The 27,905-nt window shown below is 53.8% G+C and overlaps 11 protein-coding genes across 11 annotated transcripts; 8 read left to right on the forward strand and 3 right to left on the reverse strand.

Annotated features, from left to right (window-relative positions):
• Positions 1-2,330: 2,330 nt before the first annotated feature.
• W97_08049 (uncharacterized protein) lies at positions 2,331-4,095 on the forward strand (the record flags this gene model as incomplete). Its single annotated transcript, XM_007785918.1, has 5 exons — positions 2,331-2,586; positions 2,643-2,715; positions 2,771-2,892; positions 2,964-3,352; positions 3,421-4,095. The coding sequence occupies 5 exons, from the start codon at positions 2,331-2,333 to the stop codon at positions 4,093-4,095; spliced, it is 1,515 nt and encodes a 504-aa protein (XP_007784108.1).
• A 551-nt stretch (positions 4,096-4,646) lies between these two features.
• W97_08050 (uncharacterized protein) lies at positions 4,647-6,305 on the reverse strand (the record flags this gene model as incomplete). The annotated part of the gene is made up of 1 exon (XM_007785919.1): positions 4,647-6,305. The coding sequence occupies one exon, from the start codon at positions 6,303-6,305 to the stop codon at positions 4,647-4,649; it is 1,659 nt and encodes a 552-aa protein (XP_007784109.1).
• A 309-nt stretch (positions 6,306-6,614) lies between these two features.
• On the forward strand, positions 6,615-7,153 carry W97_08051 (peptidyl-prolyl cis-trans isomerase-like 1; the record flags this gene model as incomplete). Its single annotated transcript, XM_007785920.1, has 2 exons — positions 6,615-6,647; positions 6,695-7,153. 2 exons carry the CDS (start codon positions 6,615-6,617, stop codon positions 7,151-7,153), a joined length of 492 nt encoding a protein of 163 aa, XP_007784110.1.
• Positions 7,154-8,004: 851 nt separating this feature from the next.
• W97_08052 (uncharacterized protein) lies at positions 8,005-8,694 on the forward strand (the record flags this gene model as incomplete). Its single annotated transcript, XM_007785921.1, has 3 exons — positions 8,005-8,253; positions 8,320-8,378; positions 8,463-8,694. 3 exons carry the CDS (start codon positions 8,005-8,007, stop codon positions 8,692-8,694), a joined length of 540 nt encoding a protein of 179 aa, XP_007784111.1.
• A 503-nt stretch (positions 8,695-9,197) lies between these two features.
• W97_08053 (phosphoglycerate mutase) lies at positions 9,198-10,312 on the forward strand (the record flags this gene model as incomplete). The annotated part of the gene is made up of 3 exons (XM_007785922.1): positions 9,198-9,625; positions 9,974-10,183; positions 10,249-10,312. The coding sequence occupies 3 exons, from the start codon at positions 9,198-9,200 to the stop codon at positions 10,310-10,312; spliced, it is 702 nt and encodes a 233-aa protein (XP_007784112.1).
• Positions 10,313-10,922: 610 nt separating this feature from the next.
• Positions 10,923-11,935, forward strand: W97_08054 (uncharacterized protein; the record flags this gene model as incomplete). The annotated part of the gene is made up of 4 exons (XM_007785923.1): positions 10,923-11,466; positions 11,517-11,593; positions 11,652-11,745; positions 11,799-11,935. 4 exons carry the CDS (start codon positions 10,923-10,925, stop codon positions 11,933-11,935), a joined length of 852 nt encoding a protein of 283 aa, XP_007784113.1.
• Positions 11,936-13,661: 1,726 nt separating this feature from the next.
• Positions 13,662-16,037, forward strand: W97_08055 (uncharacterized protein; the record flags this gene model as incomplete). Its single annotated transcript, XM_007785924.1, has 1 exon — positions 13,662-16,037. The coding sequence occupies one exon, from the start codon at positions 13,662-13,664 to the stop codon at positions 16,035-16,037; it is 2,376 nt and encodes a 791-aa protein (XP_007784114.1).
• Positions 16,038-16,485: 448 nt separating this feature from the next.
• W97_08056 (uncharacterized protein) lies at positions 16,486-16,761 on the forward strand (the record flags this gene model as incomplete). The annotated part of the gene is made up of 1 exon (XM_007785925.1): positions 16,486-16,761. One exon carries the CDS (start codon positions 16,486-16,488, stop codon positions 16,759-16,761), a length of 276 nt encoding a protein of 91 aa, XP_007784115.1.
• A 1,171-nt stretch (positions 16,762-17,932) lies between these two features.
• W97_08057 (uncharacterized protein) lies at positions 17,933-19,200 on the forward strand (the record flags this gene model as incomplete). Its single annotated transcript, XM_007785926.1, has 2 exons — positions 17,933-18,019; positions 18,097-19,200. 2 exons carry the CDS (start codon positions 17,933-17,935, stop codon positions 19,198-19,200), a joined length of 1,191 nt encoding a protein of 396 aa, XP_007784116.1.
• Positions 19,201-20,191: 991 nt separating this feature from the next.
• W97_08058 (uncharacterized protein) lies at positions 20,192-21,640 on the reverse strand (the record flags this gene model as incomplete). Its single annotated transcript, XM_007785927.1, has 1 exon — positions 20,192-21,640. One exon carries the CDS (start codon positions 21,638-21,640, stop codon positions 20,192-20,194), a length of 1,449 nt encoding a protein of 482 aa, XP_007784117.1.
• A 930-nt stretch (positions 21,641-22,570) lies between these two features.
• On the reverse strand, positions 22,571-24,653 carry W97_08059 (uncharacterized protein; the record flags this gene model as incomplete). Its single annotated transcript, XM_007785928.1, has 3 exons — positions 22,571-22,874; positions 22,953-24,322; positions 24,432-24,653. 3 exons carry the CDS (start codon positions 24,651-24,653, stop codon positions 22,571-22,573), a joined length of 1,896 nt encoding a protein of 631 aa, XP_007784118.1.
• Positions 24,654-27,905: the final 3,252 nt, after the last annotated feature.

The raw sequence follows: 27,905 nt of genomic DNA on the forward strand, positions 1-27,905 counted from the left end.
CCAGCCCTATGCCATGCCCCAACCTCCTCTTCCGTGCGTCGTTATGCTATGATATCTTTTTCCAGCTTGCTGAGCTCCGTCTTTCGATGCGCATGCCTTCCTTCAAGCTGTGTGGGCCAGTCCCTCTACATCACTTGAGGTCCGCGACTGGCGACCGGTGGGATGCTATTTTTACAGAAATTCCTGTTGTGTCTGGGTCCCTGCTGACGTATACGGGGTATTGCGTGGTATCAATCGCACAACGAGGTTTTCGGTACTCCCAATTGCGAGGGCCTGATGCGCTTGCGCCGGTGCGATGCCAGGTTGCGATCTTAGCGGTGTGGGGTATTCTAAGTATATACAGCGAGAGGAAAACAAAGGGTTACAACGAGCGACAGCAGCTCTGGAGAGCGGTACAGAGTTACACAAAGCATGGGCGATAACGGAGCTGCTGCCGGTAAATATGGAGGTGGAGAAGGAAGCGGCAGCGATGCAAGGGCAAGGGTCTGCCAGCCCTGAGTTGGGGCAAGCCGCAAGCACACGGCAAAAACGACAAAATGTCCAATGAGACGAATGCAACCGCTGGGAAGCCGATCGGCACAGTGCACTAACGGTCTATCCGCCACGCTATTGGAGTCTAGACATGCGAGTCCGTCCCAGTCACATCACGCTGGGGATGAGTTGTATCGTCACAGGCTACCTACATATGAGCCGGACTCATCCCTTCTCTAGTCCGTAGCTGATCGATGGAGGTGGAAATGGAAGAGTCGCAACAGACATCGGGGCGGCTCTCAGGCGGCCAGCATTGGCTGCGCAAAAAGTGACGATCTTGCGGAAGCTTGAGCTCAGCAACGGCGCCAATCTTGAAGGACCGGTCCGGCTGGCGACGCCGCCATGCATGGTGCCAGGATTGACCCGCGAAGGGGTCCCGCGCCTAGCGGAGGGGTGGGCGCGAGAAAGGGTAATAGAGCTGCTCAATACCTCGCGAACTAAATAAAGGCGTGCCCGAGGAAGACGAGGAAGACGGAAGAGAAAGAACACCTACGGAGTACACACCTACACACCGGCGGGTGAGCGCACGGAAACCATGCGTCTTTCTGCACGCGAAAGCACATGAACTAAAGTGGCACATGGATGCTTCCGACGCATCAAGTTGCGCGACGTACCTGCCTTCGAAAAGCCACTGGCCCGTTAGCCCCCAAGACTCCCCGTTCCATCACCTTGCAGCCTTTCACAATCGGGTAATTCCCAGCAAGTGGCACCCACCAACTCAGAAACAGGCGAGAGCACGGCATCTCGACTGGCCCTCCACCTGCGAAAAGTCTGTTAAGCGCCCGCGGCGCCCACGTCCCTTGCTGGAAGTGAGTCTAGCTTAGTCAGTGCCGGATGAGTCGCCGACACTTGCCGAAAGGTTTTGTCGATCTTCAAAACGGCCTGCACAATGCACCGCTTTTTAGAAGTGCGTCCGATTAAGAACCGTTTTGCGCTGATGGAGCCTCTGTATGCACGAGGTACGTCACTGTGAGTACACATTACTTCTTGGGAAGGCCCAAAGATCCAGGCCATCGGAAGCAACAGCAAGTCCGCTTCAAAGAGTTCCAGATCTCAATCTATCCGCTAGGAGTTTTTCTACACGTAGAGGAAGTCGACACGTGTGTATATTGAGCTTTCCTGGAGGACTCCGGCGCAGTTGCGGAACAAGTTCACCTCCGTCTACTACTCGTAAGATGTGGTCGCACAGCTACTCCTTTCGCTGCTCAGCATCTTGCTTGACCTGCCTGTTTGAGTGATGTGCTACCTCAATCATCCCCATTAAGAGACAAAGTAAAACGCCGAGGCTAGTTACTGTCGTTGTCAAAAGATGCGCTCCCCACGCATGGGCACAGATCCTCCTTACTACAGCGTTCAAACGTGTTTAAACGCAACTAATCAATGTGCAAAGCAGCTATATCACTGGAATTACCGTGAAACCATCTCTCCTACATAGCGCTCTCAAGCACATGTTGACACAAGTTGAAGATTATACCAAAACTTTTAGACGTATGCAAACAAGAGTAGGGGCTGATTGCAACCTTCGAAACAACGTGTCATTATATCATAAACCTTAGCGCTATATACGCATATATTATCACAGCAAGTTCAGCTTCTTTGTAACCTGTTATGGTCGTGATAACCATGTTCAACCGTGTTCAGTTGTGCTCAAACGTGTTCAAAAGTAGTGGTGGGGGATGCATGCCTGTGCGTGGGGGCCGCATCTTTTGACAACGACAGTATAACTTCAAACCCGCATTCGCTTTTCGCACACAAACATACCAGCTCTTCTGCTATCTATCAGCGCTGTCAAGGAAGTCATGGCTATTCTGAACATATTCCAGAGCCTCTCGTTGTCTTCAATAATACTATCCGTTACCGTCCTCGGCTCTCTTGCTTTCTGCCTAACCTTCCTTTCACGCCGCCCCTCTTTCCCTAAAAATGCACCGCCGCTCTTCCGTGGAGGCTATCCAATACTAGGTGCCTATCAATTCTTCACTCGGCGATGGGACTTCTTCCGCCATGCAAGCGCAGCAAGCCCGTCGGGCAATTTCAGCTACTATATCGGACAGCATGGTGCGCACTGAACTGTTTGCTGTCTCAGATCCAACGTTAACACCCTTTCTGCGCAGCCGTCGTCGGTTTGTCTGGCGATGACTCTCGGAAAGCGTTTTTCGAAAACAGGGGCCTTGGATTCGCCGAGGGGTGCGCGGCGTCTTTGAGTCTTCCCTCAACATAACGCTGATAAGCATTGCTGCAGATATGCCGTTCTGTTCAACATGTCGCCAAAGGTTGATACGGAAAAGGAGGAGGATATGGTTTCAGGTTCCTACTTCAGCTCCCGGATAACCCGCATGCTCCGCAAGGAGAACTTCGTTAGAGGTAAGGCCGGCTCCTTTCCCGTCAATCATGAGACCTAGAGCGGTGGACTTGATGTTAACTCAGTATTCCAGGTCTGCCGCAGCTTATCAAGGATACGCGTGCTCGTCTCGACGCCTTGGCCGCTGATCCGAGTGGTATCACCGACCCTTTCGAGAGCATCTATAAGATCGTATACCAGCTAACGATGCGCACTGTCGGTGCAAATGAAATTGCTGACGACCCCGTACTACTCAACAAGACGCTCTCGCTTTTCGAAACAATAGAGCATTCTTCCCAACCCAGCACCATAATTTTCCCCTGGTTAGCGTCGCCTGCTATGATCAGGCGGTATATCGCCGGAGGTAAATTATACATGGTCTTCAAGAGCATCGTGGATGACAGGAAAAGAACTGGAAGGCGAGAGGACGATGCATTGCAGTATCTGATTGACCAGGGTGACAGCGTAAACCAGATTATTGGCGTACGTCTCGTCTGGATACCGAAATAGACCCTTACTCCGCAGCAACCTTGAGCTAACAGCCCTACCAGTTCGTCCTCGGTGCCCTCTTCGCCGGCCAACTGAACAGCGGCATCAACGCCTGCTACGTCCTCTGCTACCTCGCTCAGAACCCGCACTGGCTGTCCGAAGCGCGCAAAGAAATCACCGCCGCTGGCGCAAAACACTCTACCAACCCCGATCAGCCCCTGGTGGAGCAGCTCGCCAGTCTCTCACTCGAGGCCTGGGAGACTGAATTCCCCCTCCTCGACATGTGCCTCCGCGACAGCATCCGCCTGCAGCTCCTCGGCACCGCCTTCCGCCGCAATGTCAGCGGGCACGCCATCAAAATCGGCACCGAAGTGATCCCCAACGGCGCATTCGCGACCTACCACCTCGACGACGTGCATCAGGATCCCGCCATCTACCCCGACCCGGAGACGTGGGATCCTTCGCGGTACATGCCGCACCGCGCCGAGGACAAGAAGAAGCCTCACGCGTTTGTGGGGTGGGGATCATCGATTCACGTGTGTTTGGGCATGCGTTTTGCGAAGCTGGAGCAGAACATTATCGTGGCGTTCTTTGTGGCCATGTTCGATTTCGAGGTCACGGATCGCGAGGGGAGGAGCATGAAGCTGCCGAAGACGGATCGGAATGGACATGCGGCGAGTAAGCCATCCAAGCCGGTCTATCTGAAGTATCGGGTAAGGGAGAAGTCGGGAGCGTGATGGCGGATTTGTGGGAAGAGCTGGTGGGATGGGGAGCATGGTGGGTATACGACGATGTCTTTGGGCATGGAACAAACACTGGGCATCTAAGGGGCGCTGGGCAACGTCGATTGGTGATTATGGTGATGGAGAATGACTAATGATGTAGGCTCGAAGCACTGTTGTTGTTGTTGTCAAACTCTAACGACGTTAAGGCTGCACTTATACTTCGGAATTTGCTGTCTGTTTTCTAGAACCCTGAATTACTGAAGACCTCCGAGGGTGCCATCCGCCGTGCGTCGAACTCGCATCAAATGCCCAAGCTGGGATTGGCAGCATCCAATTATCTTCCACAGAAGCTCTGAAGATTTTTGCCGTCTGGTTTGGACACTATCGACACCCGTCATTTAATCATCACCCCTACGTGCCTCTCAGCTTGGCCCAGTTCCAGCAGGCAGTGTCGGTTGTCGCATTAGGCTGTAGGTGACCCAGCCGTAAGTGCGAGGCACTGCACCGTTCTTAGGCAATGGAGACTAGTATTGTGATCTTTGATCGAAGGGTGGATATTGTCTCTATGAGCCATGTCCATGCTCCTCGTCTCCGATTCTTCTCCCATCTATCGTTCCACCGTAAGCCCCTCCGTCAAGGATCCACTGCTCATTATCATCCTTATCATCCTGCACCCTCCTCCACGCGGTCCTCCTCTCCCGCTCAACCTCCTTCCCTTTCCCCCCGCTCTCCCCGATCGTCGGCCTAATCAGCGCTCCAAGCAGCGGATTTCTACTAAACGCGCCCCCGCCCCCGCCCCTCCCCTCCCCTTGCACCGGCCCCGCAGCACCATTCTCACCATCCCCCTCACTCTCCGGCGTCCTCGGCCTCTCCGCCCGCTCCATCCTCTTAACAACCTTGCCGCCCACAAGATCAATACTAGCCACCACCTTCCGCTTCTCCCATTCCGGCCGCGCGCTCCACTCCTGCTCCCTCAGCACCTTCTGCTGCCGCTTCAGCTGCAGTGCCCGCTCCGCCGGCGAGGCCCACATGCTCTGGCCGCTGCTCGGCGTCTCGAAGTCCGCCGCCTCGTCGTGGATCCTGGTCCTTCGGGCGTTCTGGGCCTGGTAGTCGAGCAGCTTGTCGCGGTGCGCGAGAGCCGCGGAGAGCCTCTCAGAGTCCGAGGTCGGGGTGCCGGGTCTGCTCACCACGGGAGAAGCCGCGCCAGAAACCGAGGTGAAAGCGCGCGGGGCCTTCGACACCTCTGCGCGGCGCTGGGCGAGGTTATTCGCGTCCATCTTTTCGCGGCCCCGCTCTTCTTTGAGGACGCGCACCATGCCCTGGATCTCGGACTGGGAGAGCAGCGGACGCTCGCAGAAGGTGCAGGGACCGAGTCCTTCTTTTACGCAGATGATTTTGCCGCACGAGAGGCAGTTCGGCGCCGCGGCTAGCAGGGGGTGCCGGGTGGCCATGCAGTTGCAGCGGCGCTTGAGGGTGTCTTCGCGGGAGGAGGTGGAGAGGGAGGGGTTTGTTTGGATTTCGAGGGCGCGGATCGCGGAGTCTAAGTCGGAGAGCGTGGAGGACGAGCCGTGCATGGATGTGCCGCCTGTGATGGCGACTTTGGTCTTTGCGGCGCTGGGTTTGGGCGCGGGCGAGGCTTGGCGGGAGGAGGGGCGTGAGTTGGATTTGATATCTGAAATTAGCGGTCCTGCTGCTGAGGGTGGGGGTTTAGGCGTTGGGACCGCCGGGTTCGTGGCTGAGAGTTTGGAGGTGATTGATGGAAGCTGGCGTGCATCTGGCTTCTCTTGGAGCTGTAGCGCATTTGCTAGCTGAGGCTCTTTCCGCGCTCTAGAGGCCCCGGACATATAGTCTTGTTCATCTTTCTTGATGTAGCCGCCTGATTGGTTCCCATAGTCCTCTGGCCGTCGTGCTGGGGGCAGTTTATTGAACTGATTTGGCTTCTTTTGCTGTCTTGGTCTTGCTCGAGGGACTTCTGAGACATCGCTACGTTGCTCTCTGTGACCCTGTTGCGAGGACGGCTCATCTGGTGCGGCTGCTCGCCGCGAGTTGAAGGATGTGATAAATTCAAGTGCTTGTGGCGAGTCACCAAGCAGATTTTTTAGATGTTCCGCGGCAGCGTTCTTCGGCAGAGTGTCGGTATATGTTATGATCTGCCGCAAAGAGCCTTCATCGAGTGGGAGAAGCCGAGATAGTTGAGGCAGAGCCCAGCTATTTAAGTCCATGACGGTTCGATTGATCCTGGATTGTAGCTGGACGCGGATTTTATGATCTCTCTCGTTTCGAAAGGTTTCAACGGCTCTTAGCTAGAGCGACCTTTGACTGTTTTACGCCGATGACCTGCAAGTGGCTTTGTGTCGTAGGTTTGCGGTTGTGAAAGATGATGCAGACCATGTACTCACGTGAGCCGAGTGATGGTGTACCAATCCTCAGGCAGCTTTTTCTGCCACCGCCAGCACCGTTGTCACTTTCACAGCTTGCCCTATTCGCAACACAAGCTCATAGGTCATACATCGAGATAAACACTCGACAAGATGGCTACTAACGTGGCGCTCGAGACAACAATGGTAAGCCGCCAGCTTCTCCCCCACACTCCCTCACTCACACTACCCAGGGCACCATCACTGTCGAACTATATGAGAGCCACGCACCCAAGACCTGTCGCAACTTCTCCACCCTCGCCTCGCGCGGCTACTACAATGATGTCCTCTTCCACCGCATAATACCCAACTTCATGCTCCAAACCGGGGATCCCACCGGCACCGGCCGTGGCGGGTCCAGCATCTACGGCGAAAAGTTCGAGGACGAGATAAGTCCCAGCTTGAAGCATACAGGAGCAGGTATTTTGAGTATGGCGAACTCAGGGCCGAACACGAACGGCAGCCAGTTCTTCATCACGCTGGCTCCGACGCCCTGGTTGGATGGGAAACACACGATCTTTGGGCGGGTGAAGGCGGGGTTGAGGGTTGTGCAGCGGATGGGGCTGGTCAAGACTGGAAAGGAGGATCGGCCGGTTGAGGAGGTGAAGATTATCAGGGCCAGGGTGCTTGAGAAAGATGAGGAGGAGGTGTGAATGGGACAACGCAGAACAGCTTATGGGGCTCGGTGCTTCCTCAGTGGTTCTGTCCGGCGCTGCAACAACCGACCAAGGTTTCAAGATGTTTAAGACCTACGGCTAAGCTACTGTCAACATGCGACCACAAGAGGACAGCAACAAGATCGTCGTGTCCAGTCACACTTGCCATCGGTATCCTTTTATCACCTCGAACGGTGTGCGGTGACCTGCCGATTTGGACTTTTCGAGTCGTCTTGTTGAGAGACGTCATCCAATCGATGACCACACTTGCGCGAGTACCGGTCGATCTCAGTTACACTGCCACTCCCACCCTTGGCTGGTTGTCAACGACTCGCTGTCGTGAATCTGTGGAGGCGTTGGCCGATTCTATTCAACAGGAAGCTAGGGTATCCGGACAGGCAGGAAGGTGTATTGAGTCAGCTGTCAGATTCCTGAGCCAAGAACACAATATCCAGGTGCAAGGGTACTGTGGAACGATGAGGCCACTGCTCATCTAGATAGCTGGGGATCTATAACCGATATCATCATAGTAGCCTTTGGGTATGCGACTAAGAGAACTCTTATGGGCTTTCATCTTCACATGGACGGGATCTCCAAGTTGAAGACTCCATGATCCCGCACGGCCGGGTCGCTCCGCGGACTTGGCAATTTCTGTACCTGCAGTAGTCACGCGCTTTACCCCGCGTAGAGCTGCCATTACGCACTCGGCCTGTCGTCCGTACCACATATAGCTAAAGAAGCACGCGACATGTAGTTTCGCCACCTATCCGACGCTGCTACAGGCGACACCAGAGATTCTTCCTTAAGCAACATAGAATAGCCCAGTTCCTCCAACCACTCAAGACACCATGCCTGAACCCACCGGTGACCCAAATAAAGTCAATCCTGACGACCTCACCACCCTGACCGGCACATGCCTGTGTGGCTCCATACGCGTCACGATCAACGACCCTGACCTCTTCACCAGGCGGCGCGGACACCTTTGCCACTGCGCCAACTGCCGCAAGGTTGCTGGAAGCTATGTCGCAGCGAATCTACTAATTGAGAACGACAAGGTGGAAATTGAGGATAAGAATGGGACGTTGAAGGAGTTCAAGGTATGCACGCATGGTGTAGAAAAACAAGGAACAATGGACGAGACCCGAAGCTCATACGCAATACAGGACACCGAGACAATAAGCGGGACGCCGCTGGGAAGGTGGTTCTGCTCCACGTGCGGAAAGTGAGTCAATGTTGAACCCTGCTGCGTCTCTAGAGCGTTCCATTAGAGATCTCATCCGTGGCTGTTGTTGATCTGCTGCCGCAGCCCCATCAAATCCGTTGTACCAGCCTACGGCGACAAGGTCGTCCTGAAGATGGGCATCTTCCCACGCATTCCGGCCCCAGAATTCGAGACCTTCGGTTCACATCGGCATCCCTGGCAAGGCCTACATGAGAACATGGAACAGTACAAGCTCAAGGCCGGCGGAGAGAAGATAGAGATACCCGTAGCTCGGCCCAATGAGCAGTCTGTCGAGGATTTCCCGCATAATCTGTGAGAGACGAATTGAGAAGCAGAGCGTAGGACAGCGAAGGGTTCTCGAAGCAAACGTCTTCAAAAAAATCAACGTAAAACGGAGGTGTTATACCGGCGTCGAGAGAAAAGGTTTCTGAAGGTTTCTCACATAGCCTGTAAGGTCTCACTGGAGGTATCATCTTCCTGGTCTGGCGCAGTTTCTCTGACGTTCGCATGATTCCCACAAACTCACGTCGCACTTCGCTCTCCGCCTACTTCTTTATGCGTTGCTGGTTCACATCTCGGTGATTCGCACTGCAAGCACCCAATCACCAAACATACATTACACTGAATGTTACTTACTAAGCAACCGCATTCCCTTATCGAGTCTGCCGATAAGACCCGACACTATTCAAGTCAACCAAAGATTCCTTTCTCAACGAACTCCGTCTACCACTAGTGTAGGGTTAATAGTCAGTTGAAATTTTACAAGACGTGCAAGTGTTCCTACCACATCACATATCCATATTGTGTCTACAACACAAAATGTCCGACAAGGACGCCGGCACGCCTCGCGTCTTCCTCTTCAGACATGGAATCACCGAATGGACCATCAATGGCCGCTACACCGGCAAAACCGAGCTCTCTCTCACAGAAAAGGGCAAGCAGCAAGTGATCGGCACCGGCCGCATGATCGTTGGTCCCGGCAAGTTGATCGATCCGTCTAAGCTTGCACGTGTCTTTGTCAGTCCGCGGGTGCGGGCTAAACAAACATTTGAGCTGGCCTTTGGCGAGAACGATCGATATGACTTGGATGGAGAGGGGAATCTAACCGAGACGGAGGAGTTGGCGGAGTGGGATTATGGGGCGTACGAGGGGCTTGTGACGAGGGAGATTCGGGCACTGAGGAAGGAGCACGGGCTTGATGGGGAGAGGGAGTGGGATATCTGGCGGGATGGATGTGAGGATGGGGAGTAAGTTGCATCTCTGCTTCGTACGGGCCCATTGTTAAGCCGCGGCTGCCAAGATGCTTTGGCTCGAGTACCTTCGGTATGCTTTCGCGCGCTGCGCGTTATCAGATATCTCTCGAAGGCTTTCCGTTCAGGGTTGGAGCGTGGATGTCTCTCTCGGCCCGGACGGTTTCCCGAGAACCTCCATATTCGGGGCCCTGTCCACAAGGCTCATGAGCTGAGAACCCCAGTTTCTTTCAGCTCGCACGTGCAGCCTCCGTCCCCATGGAGATCAGGAACGTGCCATGGCATGGACAACTGTTCTCCACAGTGGAAGATTTTCGGCTCAGGCTGCTAACAGACCTCTCATAGATCGCCAGAGCAAGTGACCGCTCGGCTTGATGCTCTCATCTCCGAAATACACGCAATTCAAGGCCCGAACATGCATGGTGAGAAGGTATGCGACGTGGTGCTCGTCGCTCATGGTCACATACTCCGAGCCTTCGTGAAGAGGTGGCTGAGGTATCCCATGGAATTCCCACTCTCAATGATGCTCGAGCCTGGCGGCGTTGGCGTCTTGAGGTAAGCCCTCACTCGTTGAGACTTTGGAGAGCTCTTGGAGAGGGCAATCTACTGACTCTTTGCAGTTACCAACACCACAACGTTGAAGAACCGGCTGTGTTAGTCGGTATTGGCTTCCCCATTCAGTGAGGAGCTCACGGGGAACGGGAGAGCATGCACGGGGCACAGGGCGTCTGAAGAATCAGTTCCTCGGGTATTGCACGCAGCGTGAAGTCATTTTAGCAGCTTGGCAACGCTTTATCACCGTAGCTTGCGTTCGAGGCCAGATGTCAAATTGTCGCTAAGTGTCACTCAACACCGCGTCCGCCAGTGGGACGACTTAGCCTCAATAGACTCGTCTACGTTACTGGAATTGGCTAGCGTCGCGACGTTTGAAATCTGCCAAACCATGGATATCGAGGGCGCTACAGTTGATGCTTGGCACTGACCACGGTACAGAGAGAATCCAGGCTCGGCTTCAGCGACTTCATTACAGCTATCTCAAATCAATTGGTCTGCCAAGCCATCGCAATGCTATCACAGCCATCTGAGCCTCCTCGAAAGGAGGTGAGCGAGGACCCAGGTAGGGATATAGGACTATTCGATGCGCAGCTCGAGACGTCTTCTTCACTCCAGCTATTCTCATACTCTTCGATTTGGACCATCAATCCCAGTCATACACTCGTTCATTCGTCCTCTTCCTCTTATTATCATGTATTAAAAAGTCAAACAATCCGAATCACCAGATTACTCATTGATCATGCGTTCGCTCTTTCTCGCAGGCTTCGCCAGCCTGGCACTAGCTGCTCCCCGGCCACAGAACATAGACATCGAGGCAGTCGAAGCCGCCCCTGATCCAGTCATGGTTACCCCGGCTGTAGCAGCACCCTCCCAGGGAGCGTCAGTTGCTGCCGCCGTCGTGGAAGCCGCTGCCGCCACTAAGGTATCTTTGCTCAAGCGCACCAACATGATCTGCGGTGGAGAGGAGGATCCGTCGGCGTGTATCGAGGTCGAGTCCAAACGCGATGTGCAAGTCAGGAAGCGAGATGGAGACTGCTCGAAGCAACCGCTGGGCTCTGGCCCAGTTCCGAGCCCTGACACTGCTGTTGCGTTCAGCTCGAACCAAGATATCCAAGATTTGGCTCGCAGTGCTCCCACTCCTGATGGCTACTCACTTGTTTTCTCGAACTTGGACGGCTCTCTGAGCGCTAGCGTCTACATGGGCCTCACTACGATGGACAGCTATGACACCCTTGGATGCCAGAATCTGTGTGACCGTGCGGTCGGCTGCGTAGCCTTCAATGGTAACTGACTCCTCCGATCCTGTCAGCTTCTTACAACTGATGACCCTCAGTGTACACCGAAAGGGATCCAACTATAAATACCAATGCCGAGAGTTGCCCGAATTCCCCAAGTACTACGAACTTCAAAGTATGTAGACTGGGATTCGACTCCGTGATATTTTGTACGTTTTGTTGACAGCTCATAGTGTACTCTGTGGGGCGCGCCCGTCAGTGCTGAGCAGGCTACAAACAAAGGCCAATGGCGTAACCCGTTTCAGGTCGTCATCGCCGCATCGAATGGTATGTCCCTCCCCTTGCAGCTCTTGTTGCTCTACAGTGCTCATGATGTACAGCGTACAATAGGGCCACCCCGCCACCGGCACTAGGCGGATTCAAGGGCCCTTTCCAGCTCGGCGGAGCTATCAACGCTCCGTATGCTGCGGACGGGCACGACACCTTCATGGGTTCTAGGTATGATCCATCATCGTGATCCTTGGTTGCCTAGCTTACCATGTTAGATACTTTCCGTTCTCTCAGGAGCAAGGCTATACTCCATCAACTTGTGCAAAGGCTTGCGTCGAGCAAACCGCTTACAACAAGCGCCACCCAAGACCGGATGGCACATATCAGAGATGCGTAAGCGAGCCCGGTGGTCTGAGATATGAATGACGCTAATCCTGGGCAGGCATTCTTCAACTCCTACGTCCTTTCCCTAAACGATATTCCTCAAGGCCTTTACTGCTCTCTCTACGATCTAAGCTGGGATGCCAGTTACGGCAAGAACTACGTAAGTGCCGCTCCCAACATAGCTCAAGCCCAATCTTACCGGCTTCAGGGACAATACCGCGGTAACGATAGGTATACCGTCAGTCAAAGCTACAGTTACGCAGTTGCTGTAGATGCCGACTACGTATCCTCCGCGCGGTCCATCATCCAAGCCTCCACGCTCCAACCATTCTGCTCCAGCCTGCTGAGCTACACCACCCCAGCAACTACCGTCAAGACTCTTGTCACTGCTTTCAATGTCAAGACCCAGACTACCGTCGTAACACAGACCAGAACGTCCACCACTACTGCATTGGGCTATCATAAGAGGTCGGCGGGTCCAGCCACGCCCACAGCTCTCACCGACTTCCCCGCCAGCATCCTCACCTCGGCCTGCAGCGCTGAAGCAACCCCCGTCACGCAAACATCAACCCATCTCATCACCGCCACCACAACCGTCGAAACGACCACCTTAGTTACTTCAACCACCGTTCAAACGGCCGTCGCGACAGCAGTGACTGATTGCGACGCCGTCGCAACTGGGTGTCGCTTCGGCAGCGTGGTTCCGATAATAAGGACTAATATTCGCACGCTCCAGCAGTGCCGAGATCTCTGCCGTAGGGATTCTAGATGTACTTTCTTTATGTACTCGAGGGTTTTCCAGGACTGTTTGGTCTTGTCGACGGCGCTTGGCGGGTCGAGGGTGGCGGGTACGGGGTGTCTTTATGATTGGTTTCCTGGGAGCTGCTGAGAGCTGGTAGCATGGAGTTACTATGCGGTTTGGATATTGTTGATGGATAGACGGATAAACAACGTTCTTCTTTCGTGCTCTGTATGTTGCTCAGTATCTGCCTTCACTTTTCACGTATATGGGTATGTTTCAGAATGAACAGCAGCAAACGATCAGAGCTGTAAGCCGCTGGTCCTACTGTTTGCACACAGCTCAGCTCGATACGCCTCACTTGGAACCGGGGTCAGCACCGGAACAGGACGGTAACGTGGAAGAAAAAGTTCTCAGTCAAATCAGTGGGGCGGCTTCACTGCGCGTCGTGTATGCTGGAAGCTTGCGCGGGTGATGTGAGCCGGTGCAATATTTGATGTGACAAGGGAAGTGCACAGAAATCTTGAAAGTTGGTCGCAGGATCTGATTAGCAGCTAGGGGTCAACCCCGTGACACTACTTAACAGTTCAGCACTTTCGGGAAAAGCGCTAGTACTTACTCTCTTGATCAAACTCAAATGTTTGCTTAGATATCCTGCCGAGAACTCAATTAAAGTATTGAAGTACTGAGGAGAGCAATACGGCCTTGATACGTAAGGCCTCCGCGGACAAAGCTCAACTCCGCACGCCGCCCGCTCGGCCCGGCCTGGCGGTCTGCAACCTAATACATAACCTACACATTATAACTACTGGGATCACTTACTCGTATATACCAGGACACGCCAGTAGAGATGGCGGACCAAGATGATCGACTGCATACGGTGACTCCAACTTCAGGATGTGAGATTTGTTTTGGAACGTTGGCTACCAACCCCGGGCTCTGTGAAAGGTGTCAGGCGTGGAATGACGCAAAGCACATATTCCAGTGCATGAACTGCACCTTTTATCGCAGGAAATATATCCCTGTAAACGACGTCCTACGCGCTCGAGCATGCCTAGTCTGCGGAGCTATTGGTTCGGCCATTGGCGAGAAGATGCACCTCACTCCCTTCAGCACTTCCTCCAGTAAACCGGAGTGGCAGGTCTCCATCGCATGGCCCTTCACGCTGAGGCAGTACGATTGGTGGCTACCTGGATCGGAACTTGTCGACTTTGCCACTGGGAATGGGTGCGAGTACGCCATCAAATGTATCGTGTATTTGCAGATCCATCAGGATCCAGAGGCCTTCGAGCGAGAGGCGGCGAAACCCCAGCGTTTTCGTGGGTTACCATCACCTACTATCAGCGTCAGAATTCAACTCTTCTATCAGCGCTACACGACCAATTTAACCAGGGTCGAGCGGTGGGAAGACTCCCCGTTCATCGACATCCAGCTCGTAAAGGACTGGGTATCGACCTGCGAGCACGAACATGGAGAGAAATGCAATGGCGCTAGTAGCCCGACACCTTCACCGGCCCGACCCACGGATTTCAGGGTTGTTGACGTTCGCCGCTTCTGTATTTCCACACTTCCGGAATCCTCGCGATATGTTGCGCTCAGCTACACGTGGAAAAGGTCGACCGATGAAAGACCGCTACAACTTGAGCAAGCCAACGTTGACCGATTGCAGGCGGACGATGCGCTAAGGAGCCACCCTTTACCTGCTGTTATCGTGGACGCAATACGGTTGTGCGCTGATCTTGGAGAGCGCTATCTTTGGATCGATAGATTGTGTATTGTCCAAGATGACCCGGTGTCAAAGCATACACAGATTGTAGCAATGGATAATATATACAACATGGCTTATGTCACAATAGTTGCCGCCATTCAGGGACCGGATGTCGTCGGACTCCCTGGCGTTAGAGATCGTCCAAGGCAATCACTATCCTACAATTGCAGTCGACGCTTCGACCTCGAGAGACGTTGTACTTTCGCCGATTTCATCTCGACTGTAGAGGCGTCTGCCTGGAACACTCGAGGCTGGACATTCCAGGAGCGGCTGTTGTCACGCAGATGCCTCTGTATCACAGACTACCAAGTGTACTTCGTCTGTGGTCAGGACACTCTCGCGGAGGAGGGTGACGTTGGCGATTCCGCAATTCATCCCGTTCATATCAAGTCTCCACATCTGGCGGCCGGAGTTGTTGTGATCTCGCTTGAGGATTATTTTGCATGTGTCAGTAACTATACCGCGAGGTCGTTATCCTACAAGACAGATATCCTGAATGCCTTCTATGGGGTCGGTAATGTCCTCTCTAGACTGCTAGGAAATACGCGCATGTCGTTCGGTCTACCGGAGCGGTATTTTGTGCAGTCGCTGCTCTGGAGCCAGAGTTGTCGATTTGAGTTGAGAGACGGATGCTCAGAGATTCCCAGCTGGAGCTGGGCCGCGTGGTTAGGAAAAGTGCAGTTCCACTCTACCACTGGCTCCTTTCATAAATGGGACACGGAAATCGGAACGATGGTGAAGTATTACATACAGGATGGCACAGCGCAAAACAGCCAGCTGCGAGCGCTGGACACGGAGGACGTGTGGTTTGGTACTGCGGTGGACTTCAGCAGATTTGGAGAGCGTTCGAGTTTACCGAAAATACGAGGGATGAAAAGTTTGCCGGGACACTCACGGTCAACGCGTACATGGGCCAAGTGCCCACACAACCCATGGACGGCGCTTTCCAAACAAGTTCTTGACCCCGAATCGTGTGCTCTTTCGGAAAAATATCCTGGCTGCCTCGTGTTCAACACAACAGTTGCATCTTTGTTCCTAAGCCCTAGAACGGCACCTAATGCTGGGAGCGTTCGCCTTCCGTTTGGGGACGAGAAGAATGAGAATGTTCTGGTCATGCTGGACCTCCTCGACAAGCACCTTAATATTATCGGCTACATGGGAACGGACAAGCGGTGGCTAGACAGGGAAATTGACATAAAAAATCCATACGAGTTTATCGTGCTTTGCGCAGCTATCATGCCATTGGCTCCAAGGAAATATTTGGTGTTTAGTGCGCGCAATGGCTTACGCAACGAATTACACGGTCTCCGTGCGGTTGAAGAGATCACACCCTGGCGACTACGCGTTATGCTAATCGAACGTCATGGAGGCGTTGCTCGCCGGCTAGGTATCGGTTCTGTTGAAACAAATTTGTGGAAACAAGCCGAGCCAACGTGGCAAACAATTGTTCTCTTCTAGATGAGGAGAAAGGAGATTAGAGGATGGAACAACCCGCTTACCCATTAGGTTAAAAGGGACGCGGCATGGCAGAATATTGTAGTGTCTTGGGACCAAGCTAAGGCGACGTCTTGTTTGGATTTAAGATCACAAGTAGGTTTTTCCCAACTTTGCTAATATCCGAGTCACGATCATGAGTACCCCGTATATTTGGCAGTGCGAAGTTTTGATGTAGAACGGTACCATAGAATTCGAACACAAGTTTGGGCCGGGCCCATACTTTGGGACTTCATCCGCGAAAGTTTCCAAAACACGTGATGAAAGTTATAGTCCGCTCAGACACTCGTACAGATATAAGCCATCCTCCGCCGCGCAGCTGGAGAGATACACCAACAATACCAGAATTCCTCCTCAAGGCAAAAGCCATAGCACAGCACAATCAAGGCCTCTCAACAAGTTCGCATATACAATGCCTACCTACAACTCCTATGGGACGATGGAGAAACGGAGCTCCGACGAACGCTCAAGCTGCCGCTCCGACCACGACATCAAAATGAACGAAATCCACGTAAGGCGCTTATCCAACGCCTCGGACTTCGGCCAAAGCCCCCTCGGCTCTTGCGGCTACGACCTGGATCTCGAGGAAGTCTCAATTGGGCGACCCCCCGTCGTAGTAGACTTCGAGCTCGGTGCCCTCAGATGCGACAAGTGCGTCAAAGAGGACGAGAGTAAGGCCATGGCGTGAAAGAGGTTCGTGTACTGCATGGGAGTTCTCATACTCGTCGGCCTTTTCGGCGCGCTCATCTGGGGCTTGAGCGCGGGAGGTAACGCTCCTGGTCAGGTTGACCCACCTGGTCGGGTGGATGATCCGATGGCTGGGCGGACGGATTGGTCGCTGTGAGTGATCTTGCTTCTTGTGCATGATACTATTAGGAGCATACATGCCGGGGAATGAGAGAGCTGACTACGGGCTAATTAGTGGACCGTAGGGTGGATAGGTATGCCGAGTTGGTTTGCAGGTCGGGCAAGTCGCCGGTGGAGTGGACAAAGGATGAGGCGTTGCGGTGTGCGCAGCTGATGAGCCTGAGCTGGAACCCATTCTGGTGAGCAGTGAAGTCCTGGTCTCGCGGGCAAAGTTTGGCATTCTTTTCCTTGGACGCTCTGGATCTATTTATCGCACTTGGGTTTTGTGGAAGGTGGAGGTGGAGGTTGAGGTTCCCCGGGCGGAGGCAGGAACAGCGCGTGGCTTCCGCAGCCGAGGAGGCTACTGCAGCTACCCGCGCCTTGGCCCTTTGCGGCCGTGATGGGAGTCTAGCGGAGTCTAGCACTGAAGTCCCTGGGGTTGCGTTTGTGCCCAGGTAGCGAATGAGGCCTGCTATTAAGCACGATGCACGCATAATACATACATAGACACACATATGTGCCACTCTTTCTACTAGCTAAATCGAGGGCCCAACACACAAAGCCGCTTGGGAATGGGGCACAACGGATCCAGTCCCGTTCGCTCGTCTCAGCCCGGCGGCGCGTGGCCCGCCCACGGTGGCCGGAGGCGACAGTGAGGTGTAGAAACCGACCGCACTTGCGCATATCCTCTTCTCAGAGGAGAGCGGGGGCGCGAAGAGAATAGCTGTAGGATCGAGTATTGGTCTTGCAGACCGCTCGCAGTCAGTTTTCCTACAATAGCACCGTCAGGCCGAACCGTGGCTACTATCTTCGCTTCAGTAGGCTAATATCAGTTGCAGACCCGCCTTGCTATCTAGAAATTCGCCCATAAGCCCCATTCCAAAGCTTCGGTCCTACTCTAAACATCTCATCCACGACCTGCAAATCCAATCCTTTCGACGATCCATCTCAGACTTCAGCCGCACCCTTTACATATCAGCCGAAGCACACGAACCCACACACAACAGGTTACAATGTCAGACGACACAGCTGCAGGAGACACTGTAGTAGCGGACGGAAGCAAGCCGACCAAGATCAGCGGTGCAACCTTCAACAGCATCGTACGGCAGACCCTCTCCCAACGCCCGCTTAGTAGCCTCTACCCTTCCAAAACCCCACCGTTAACACCAACCTCCAGGTCTCCAACATAGTCGAAGACGTAATCTACAACATAATCCACGACACAGTCCTCTCCGTGCACCGATCCGAGAAGCTGCTACGCATGCGCTCCGCCGCCGTAACCGCCGAGCTCCAATCGACCACCCTCCTCGACTCGCTCCCGACCTCCTCAAAGCTCTCCCTCACCGCCCCGCCCCCCACGCCCCCCAAACTCGAGACCCAGGCCGGCGTCTACGAAAACGGCCGCTTCGCCCTAAAGGGCAACCCGCTGCTCACCGTCCCCGTCGACGAGATCCTGTGCCCGCACTGCCGGCTGCCGCGCCTTAGCTACCCGATCACGGGCGCGGGGGCTCGGCTTCCGGACCTCGGCCAGGGCCAGCAGTATTGTACGCGGTATCCGTTCGTGACGCGCCCGGGGCACGACTGCTACGGGAACCCATTCCCGTCGACCGCGAACCTGACGAAGAAGGAGAGGGAGGCGCTCAAGCGGAGCGAGAAGGAGGAGGGGAGGGGGGCGGGGGGCACGCCTAGTAGCCAGGGGGACGAGGGCGGTGGCGCTACGAATAATACGGGAAATGCGGAAGAAAGGATTCTGAAGAAACTGGATACGGGTGGCAAGCCCGCGAGTTATATTCCCTGGCACACGTGTCCGAACTGTAAGCGCAGCTTGCTGATCACGCGGTTTGCGCAGCACTTGGAGAAGTGTCTGGGCATTTCTGGCAGGGCGAGCAGTAGGAACGCGATGGTGAAGATGGGCGTGAATGGGGTGGGGAGTGTGGGTGGGAGTAGGGTTGGCACGCCTGCGCCTGCGGGGAAGAAAGGTGAGGAGGACGAGGAGGAGGATGCGCCGAAGAAGGTCAGAAAACGGAGTAGTTATGTCAAGAAGGCGGATCGGGAGAAGCTGGGGCCGAAGGGGAGGAGGGAGGGCAGTTTGCTCGGGAATGAGATTAAGCGCTCGGGCACGCCGAAGAGGGAGAGGGAGAAGGAGGAGGGGGCTGAGAAGCCGAGGAAGAGGATGAAGCTTGTGAGGACTGAGAGCGCGATCAGCTCTGTTGATGGTGGTGGGGATGAGGGTGAGGAGATCAGGATTGGGGGCCCGGAGGAGAGTGAGGAGGATGGATGAGGCGAGAAGACGGTAGGAGCGAGCTGCGCTCTACTCCTCGGAACATCCTAGGTGATGCTGATGCATGTGGATATCTGATGGTCTGGCGTTTTAGGGGTAGCTGGGGTTTCAGCGGCATTCTATGGCGTCCACTGTAATACTTGCAGGCTGGTCTGTCTGATATGTCATAGCTGGCTTTAAAGGGCCAGAGTTCTCGGTACTGCGGTTAGAAGTCGTCTTGTTTCTGATGTAGCTTTGAAATGGATCAACACCCCAGGATTCTCGACCTGTGTTCTTCCGCGACGACTAACGCCAGACCAAATCAATTTACAATAAAAACTACGAAGTAGTAAAGAAACTCCCAACAGATTACTCAGTCTTTGCCCGGAGCAGATCAGACCCATCGCCGAGTCTGTTCGATCTGTCAATCTGCCCAGTTACGAAGATACAACTGCTGCTCAGTATCACCAAGTTGATCTTGATGGTCTAGATCCAGGTCTCCTTCTCTGATCCTCCTGTAAATGTGAGAAGTCCCGAGACTGCCAAGCAAAGATATCAAGCCGGACGCATGGCCGCTTCATGAACCTGTACGTTCTTCTCTCGATACGCTAGCGGGGCGGGACACTTAAACGCGTGAGCCATGGTACAGCCGCTATCTCCTAGCTTCTACCGACTCCATGTCCGACATTGATACGGGGTAGTATCTAGATCGTCGAAATCTATGAGTTTCGGATGAGCTGTTGTCAGCTTTCCGCCTTCGTGCATGTCTGTAGAGTTTTTCTAAACGCTGTACCTTCTGAGATTGTACAGATTTATGCATAAGAGCGCTGAGCGCACTAAGCACACTCATGCAGGGCATACCAATAGAACAGACGCGACCACCTCCAGAGACCTGGTAATCTGCGACGGTCTGGGACGATGCCGGATTCGTGAAGAACTTCCGAAGGATCTAATGTCGCCTTGAACGGACACTCGTCGAGATGAGCGTGCATCTGAGGTACTCTTGTACGAGTTAGATCTGCGAACGGTAAATCGGTTCTATAGCGATGTCTATCATGTAGCACATGGTGCCCAAGCTGACCATTGATTCTGAGTCTACATGCAGCCGGAAGGTCTTCGAAACAATAGTTGTTCCTGGTGGCGTTGGTCTGAACGATCTTGCGAGTTCCTCGAAGGTTTTGGTTTTTGACGTAAAAGCGACATCAAAGGCGAATCCAAAGTTCATCTTCGAACCTAACATGACGATGAGGCCCTCCCCACCATCAGCTTTCAGAAAGAGTGCTCCTGCCAATCGACTGGTCCCTTTGCTTATCTTGAAGGTGAATGGCATCCCGGGAGGTATCCAGCTAGGCGCGCATGAGGGGTAAATCGGCGCTGGTGCATCTTTATTTGAGACAGGGGACATGACATGAATCAGCTGATAGCCGGCCTCTTGGGCAGGGCCGTTTCGAAGCTGACAGGTATGCTGCGGATAGATACCTCGAAACTCAGGAGCAAGGATAGATTGGCGTACGTATACGGTCTCGATACTGCCTGCTGAACAAACTCTGAGAAAAGATCGGGGATCCACTCTAGCATATTGGTGATCACTGGTGGGAAAGCGTCTTAGGTAGATGCCTAGAAATCCTTCGTAGTCGGGCCGCGATGTACAATTCAGAGCTGCAATGTATGTGTAACCCTTGTGATGAGCAAGACGCAGGCTGATACACAGGCCTTTGTTGGTGATAGCGAACGGAGCGCGGGGCTCCCAGTCAGGGTACGGGATTACACCCTCGGAATACGCGAAGTCGGCGGGGGACTTTGCCAGCAACCCATGCCAAGAGTATGGAGGTGCCGTTGGATCGGTCCATGCAAACAAAGACTGGTCATCTGAATGTTTCATGATTTCTTCCTGCAGCCTTATAAATGCTTTGTCTCCCTCTCCGTACAGCATCGGCATGTTGACCGAGAAAAGGCCCATAAGACAATATGCTATGTCTTCAACTCTTGTTGTGGCTCGGTCGGAAGCCCAAGACATTCTCTTTGCTACGCTTGCGGTCTCGATGTCCTTCATACCGGTAAGTATGTCAGCATCTATACCGGTGATCTTTGATAAGATGTCTTGTAGGTCCCATTTCAGTCCGAGTTCGATCCAGTCATTCGAGAAAAATATCAAGCTCGACGGCCCTATGAGTTCTTGCAAAGTCCAGCCTCTTGTAAACCATCGGCTTTTAGCAAAGGCGGAATCCATCGTTTTGGTGTCCACGTTCGCAGGGACGTCTGCCAGGTACGCGTAGCATACCTCTGCTTGCCGGTACCATGAATACATTGAGTTGATTGCTTCTGATAACTCAGCACTGCTACTTTTGTCTATGCAGCAGGTATCAATCCAGGTGTAGTGAAAGCCGTGGCGGACAGCTTGAGCGCAGGCGTATCGAATCTTCTTGTATCCTGCTTTGTTCTCCGGGTCGCCTCTTTCCATGTCCGCAAAGAGTACTTCCTCGTCTTGCCATGTGTGGGAAAGTATAGCATAAGGTGGAATTCGATCGGCAGGGAATACTTCAAGCTGGAGTGTGGACGAGTTTAAAAGACGCATAGTGAAGGAGCGCGGAACACCGAGGTGACGCTCTGCGCGAAGTATGTAGACCACTAATGTTTCTTCTTGTATCCAGCTGAACAACAAAGAAACAGTAGACAAGGTGTTCTGATATGAAAGCTACTTGCAGATGCGAATGTTCGTCAAGGAGAAGTTGCTGGCAGGCTGAGGTACGAGAGTCGTGAGCACAGCCTCGCCAAACCGGTCAAAAGTCGCATGAAGTAAGGGTAAGCAAGAACTGCTGGCACAGTGACTGAGGCCTCAACGTGTTTGCAATTCTGTGTCAATTTTATATCGATGTCGACTACAACCTACGTCAGCTATTAACATACCGTTTATCAAGCACCATAGGTCTTAACTAGCCGGCCGGGGCTGATTTGGACTGGATGCAATGGAACAGAGCGTCCAATTTGACTGGTACAGTACAAGGACTCAAAGGCTCGCAACCCTCCTGACTCACCGGACAGAGAGGCGAACAATTGCAGATCAGATATATAACATCTTGGTATAGTGCTAAGTTGTCCGAAAACTTCCGCCGAGGAGCCTGATCCGCTCTCATCTAGTCGTTATCACCACGTGATGAAATATCTATCTCCTGTTAGTGCCCTTTTCTGTCACACTCACGAAGGATCAAGAGCGAAGAAGTCCAGTCGAATCCTATACCTGCCTCATACACCTTGCCATACATCATTCGTATCATCGTGCCCTATTGTATCTAAACACCTCACACCATCGCCACAGATGCACTACAAATGCACCACATACGCCCTGCCCTCACAATGCGTCTAGCACACACTCCGACATGAAATTCCCCCTCTAAGCATCCAACCTCAGCCGGTCAAGCAACCGGTCGATCTTCCCCAGCAAGATCTGATAGTTGATCGCGTCCTGCGTGAACTCATCCCCCGCAACCTCGCCATCCAGCGTCCTGACGGCGCCTCCCGCTAGCATCTGTTCCATGTCTGCCGCGTACAGTTCTCCCTCCGACCCCTCGTCGCAGGTGTCAATATATCCTGGATCGGAGGGTTGGAGATGGGGCTCGGGAGATTCGTCCATCATTTCGTCGAGGCCAGCATCTTCGAAGCGGAGGCGGAAACGCTCGGAGAGGTAGTAGCGGATGCTGTACACCGTACTGTCAGAGGCTGTTTCTTCTGGTCGGGTTCCTAGTGAAAAGCCAAGGGGAAATGCGGGGACTTACTCGTCGACCAACTCGACCGTATCCGTCTCCTGCCTAGCCTGAATCCTATTCGCGCTCTCTCTAACCAGCTCCGCAAAATCCTCCTCGTCGATAAACCGCTCAAGCCTGTACGCAATATACCGCGCCCCAAATTCCTCGAGCCTGTGCACCCTCGTATCCCATCCGGCCCTCACAACATCATAGATATCCACCACCTCCTCAATATCCGTCTCGCCCCTCGGGTTCTCAGCCTCGACAACACTGGCGCCCCCGTTCCCCAACGTGCTGATGATGACCGCCGCCCGCGCCTTCAGCTTCTCGATGAACAGCATGTCTGCGGCGTGCAGCACGTCGATGGCAATGCTGAGCCCGAAGTCCGCTTTCTCGGTATACAGGTACGTGAGCACGACTTCGAGGACAGCGGGGGAGCAGTCTATGGGGATAATTTGCAGGTAGAGCGTTGACTGCGCTTCGCGGAAGGAGGAGGAGAACATGGTCGAGAAGAATTCGGAGCGGAGGAGCATCGCGCGGTGCGCGGGGAAGAGGACAGATTTGCGGGATGAGCGGGTTCGCGAGGGCGAGCGGGAAGGATATGACATTGGGCCTATGGGAATACCGTTCAGGGGGCCGGAAGTCTGCCGGACGGTTGGCGGAGCGGGCCGTTCTGCTTCATCCTCCTCTTCGTCTGCATCTTCGTCTGCCCGCAGCAGGACGTCAGCGAAGACGCCATTGTTGCGATCCCATCGTACGCTGTCTGCTTTGCTGGTTGCAACCGTGATCTTATGCCTCAGCACATTCTGCTGGAACCACGTGTGCAGCTGGTCTCGGCCCCGGTTGACTTCTTCTGTTCTCCGTTGCCGAGCTAGCCGCCTGTCACCACCCTCCAATATGCTCTCGAAGAGTCTGTCTATCTCCAGCTGCCGGCTGAGCTTGTCAATCCCTGTCAGTACGGCCTGCTCTTCCTCGCCATCCCCTAAGTCCGCTGCCACTTCCTGCAGGTATAGGTACCGCACTGCGACCTCGAATGATTGCGGCGGGACAGTGTTTGCCAGCTTGAAGGATGTGCTATCCGGATTTGCCGCAAGCTTCTTCGCAAAGTATGGCGATCGCGCCGAAAGCACGAACTTGTGCAGGTGGAACGTTTTGTCCGCAGTGACGAGCGCGACATCGGACGTCTTAGGGTGTTCGCGAGTAAGGAGGGACGTGATATGCGCCGCCAGCGGCTGCAGCGGATCTGTGCTCTTGGAGTAATCGTAGGACAGGAGCAGGTTGCGTATGCGGTCGTTAAGTGCGTTGTAGAGGCAGCGCTCGCCTTGGAAGGTGTCTCGCTCGCAGAGGGCGCCGGACTCGAGGAGAAGCTGTACGACTTCGAAGTGGCCGCAGAGGCTAGCCTTACATAGAACAGTTTAGCGAAATGTTCTCTAGGGGCTGACTGAGGCTGTACAGTCTCATGAGTGGCGCGCTGGGGAACCCTTCTGGGGCGCCTTGGATCATGCTTACCAGAATCAATGGCGTGTAGTCGAATCTATCCCTCGCATTGATATTGACGCCCTCTGTGATCTTCTCCTGGCAGACCTTCAAGTCGCCTCTTCTGCATGCTTCGCAGAATACCCGAAAGGTTTCGCTGAGGTCGAGCGGGTTGTCGTCCTTTAGTCGTCCGGCATTGATGTCCTGTTTCTCCGCGTACAAGGCCGCCTCCAAGTCATGTTTCTTGACAACCATATTGAACACCTACTGCCACGCCTGAAAGAAGGATATAGGGAGAAGTAGATGCTGTGGCGGGACTTTTCTCTGAGTTTGGATGGAGTTTGCGGCGATAAGAACCGATTGCTGTTTGATCTTATCGTAGCTGATCTTATCGTCATCGGCTTGGCAGGAACAGACGGTCATCAAGCTGTGTTACGAGTGGACCTCTACGATGCCCTTGCTCACAATAGCATCTCAGTACGAGTAAGACTACGCTCCCTAGATTGTATAAATGTATGTAAATCTAGTAAACAGGCCCCAGGTTTAGCCCTTAACCAGGCGGACCATTCGAGATATCTCTTTAGAGGTATTCGTGGCTCTGCTAAAATACCAGGCCGCTAAAGCGCAGTTTTCGTAGCTTTAAGAAGGGAGCTTGTTTGGCGCATGAAGGGCCGGCGAGACGCCTCTTTACCCACTTGGTATATTCTTGTTGACCCGTACCGAACGTCTGCAGCGACACCACACGTCATAGGAAATTAGTGCAGTACTCCCGAGGAACCCGGCTTCGTGAAAGATAACTGGCGAGCACGGTACGTAGTGAGTAATGAGACGACAGAAGAGTGAGCAGAAAAACATAGGATCTGACTCTGCGAGAGATCGGCCCTCATCTATCAACTTATATAACGGTGTTGCTGTTGAGATCGCTGTCGACTTTCGGCTTCTTTAGAATTTATGTGGTATTCCGATGCACCCCTGCGCGTGGTGGCCATAACAGTGGTCTAGGTGATCCCTGGTTATGGAGATCTCCCAGTATGCATCAAGCGGAAGTGGCGCGTTCAACGGAGAGAAAGGTCTCAGGGGGGAAGCCTCGTGCGGCCCTTGGTCGGTTCGGGAGACACGGTCGATCAGGGAAGCGCAAGTGCAGCTGGATGGCGGTGGAGATACGCCACATTTGGAACACAGCCCTGACAAGTATTGAGGACTTCTCCGGGTGCCAAGACTGAGACCTGCAACATAGAACAACTGCCGTAATGCGCATCCGGGTAAAGCTTGGGATACGGATGTTGTACATAAGTTGCGGTCTTACCATAGCGACCATCCTCAAGAGGGAAGACAGCAAGGCGGGATCCCGCACATGAACGACAGCGAGTGCCACGTTGCGCACCACGTGTTTCTCGAGTCGGCGCTTACGAGTTGTTTGATTCGGGCGCCTGAAGGTGGATTCTAGAAGGAGGAAGGTGCCTGAAATTGAAATCACGAACCTTTTTGTGCACTCCAGCCAAGGTGCGGATGTCGGGACACCAGAATGTCGTGCTCAGCACGAGCAAGCGGCAGCCTGCAAGATCTTGCACTCACATGTGAGAAGATACCGAGAAGTGGCCCTTCGTATGCACAGTCGTGCGCGCTTGAAGGCATGGGTCTTCTTGCTGGGAACACAACTTGTTCATTCAGTTAAGGCTCGACGGTGGTTGAGCCGGAAATTGGCGAGGAACCGTTGCTGTGCGTCGTTTCCGGCAGACTGCAGGTCAGTGAATACGATTTATATGCAGAAACCGATAGACTTGAAGTGAGATGTGAGACTGCCCGATTGGATGGGATTGCGGTAACTCCGGTCCCTTGCGTAGTGCTGGCTTCGGTCGCCATAGTACGCTCTAGGCATTGCTGCTTGACAACGCAAGGTTGGGGTCTCTGCAGATGTTTAATGTAAACGGGTCTGTTCTGCGAGTAATACAGACACGAGAGCAATGGACAGCGGGTCCTACGGAAGCCTATGCACTTGAATCGTATCACCCGAGGGGCACAGGCAAGCGAGCTTCTTCTCGGTGCGTAAACAGGGTCCTTCGGAGTTCCTCGATGACGGTACGCTCGAACATGGCTTCAGCAACGAGCAGCTCGTGGTAGCCAATGATGAACCCGACCACGGGTAACTGCAGGCACACGTCCCGAGCGCCGTTTTCGGCCTTTTGACAGCTGCCCCTGTTGTGACTGTGCTCGAACACAGAACGTCGTCCGGACGCTTGCATAGCCGTTGAACATGCTTTGAAATGCGCAGTCGTAGCGACCTGCTGAATGCTAACTGGTCGTTGGAACCTGTGAAGCTACGGCTGTCATGCGTTCAGTTGCGAAACAAGTAAACCGGATAGCAGAGTCTGACGCCGGAACAATTCCGAGTAGGACCAGTAATATACCTCGATCATCAGTTGTGTTGAAAAAGAATGCAGCCTGTATCCCGTCCAAGTGAGGTTGGGGTATTCGGGACGTCGACGCATACATACGTACAGTGTATTGTATCTGGCTCGATTGGCTACAATCTACAGATTGCTATAAGGAAAGTTCGCGAAGACGGTTGAACAAACTTACATAGTCAACCGAATCCATCCACAGGACAACCCCGTCACTGAATCCAAGAGCACGACTTCAACGAGAGGTGCGAATGGGTTTAGATGTTGCGACCTTGGTGTGGAGCGCGAAAGTATGAGGCCCTCGTTGCATCTTCGCACAAGACATGTCCGCCGACAAGCTCGATCGCTACAGCCAAAAGGAAGGAGATAACGCCTGTTACGGAGTTACCTTACACTCCACTGAACAGTGTTCGGCGCGGTGTTGAACAGCTCACACCAGCCTTACAATGACATCTCTTTCCTAGTGAGTAGATAGAACTTCAGATCATGGATGCTGTGCTGCGAAGGCGATGCCACGGTATCCTCTGAGCTCACCGGCTCGCCTGAGACGGTCCTCGAAGCGTGATGGGGAAGGCACCGTATCTCCAGTGGGCCTTCTCACTTACAAATTCCTGTCAACTTACCTGGTGGGTTGCAGTGGTGCGATGAGTTCCATTACAGGCTCATCTTCTCCTTCGATATTCTGCTGGGCGACAGCTTAGCCTCTTTCAATCTAAAGACGAGTTCGGATGCACGTCGTTGAGACGAATATCACGCTCCTGCGCCCACGTTACACAGCGATTGCAGATCGAAGCGAAGCCACGAGGGCGCTGTACTCTCATGCTTCAAACCCGGTCGGCGGGCCACTAAGGCAGAGGGCAGTGACGGACGTCAGAATGCCGACGAGGGCTGGCATTTGGAGCAGGTACGGATGTACGGGCCAGGAGTGCCTAGAGCCTGTGTAACCAGCCCGACATACGCAAGACGGGAGGACTCGCATAGCATCTTGCATTCCGAAGTTGGCTGTCGCCTCTGGGAAAGCTACCCAGTCCGGCCGAAGCGCTCGATGCTGTTCGTTTGGGCGTGAGGCTGGAGAGCTCCAGCAAAGCGCGTAGATGAGCCAGAT

The sequence above is a fragment of the Coniosporium apollinis genome (genome assembly GCF_000281105.1).
Source record: "Coniosporium apollinis CBS 100218 chromosome Unknown supercont1.48, whole genome shotgun sequence".
Taxonomy (NCBI): domain Eukaryota; kingdom Fungi; phylum Ascomycota; class Dothideomycetes; genus Coniosporium; species Coniosporium apollinis.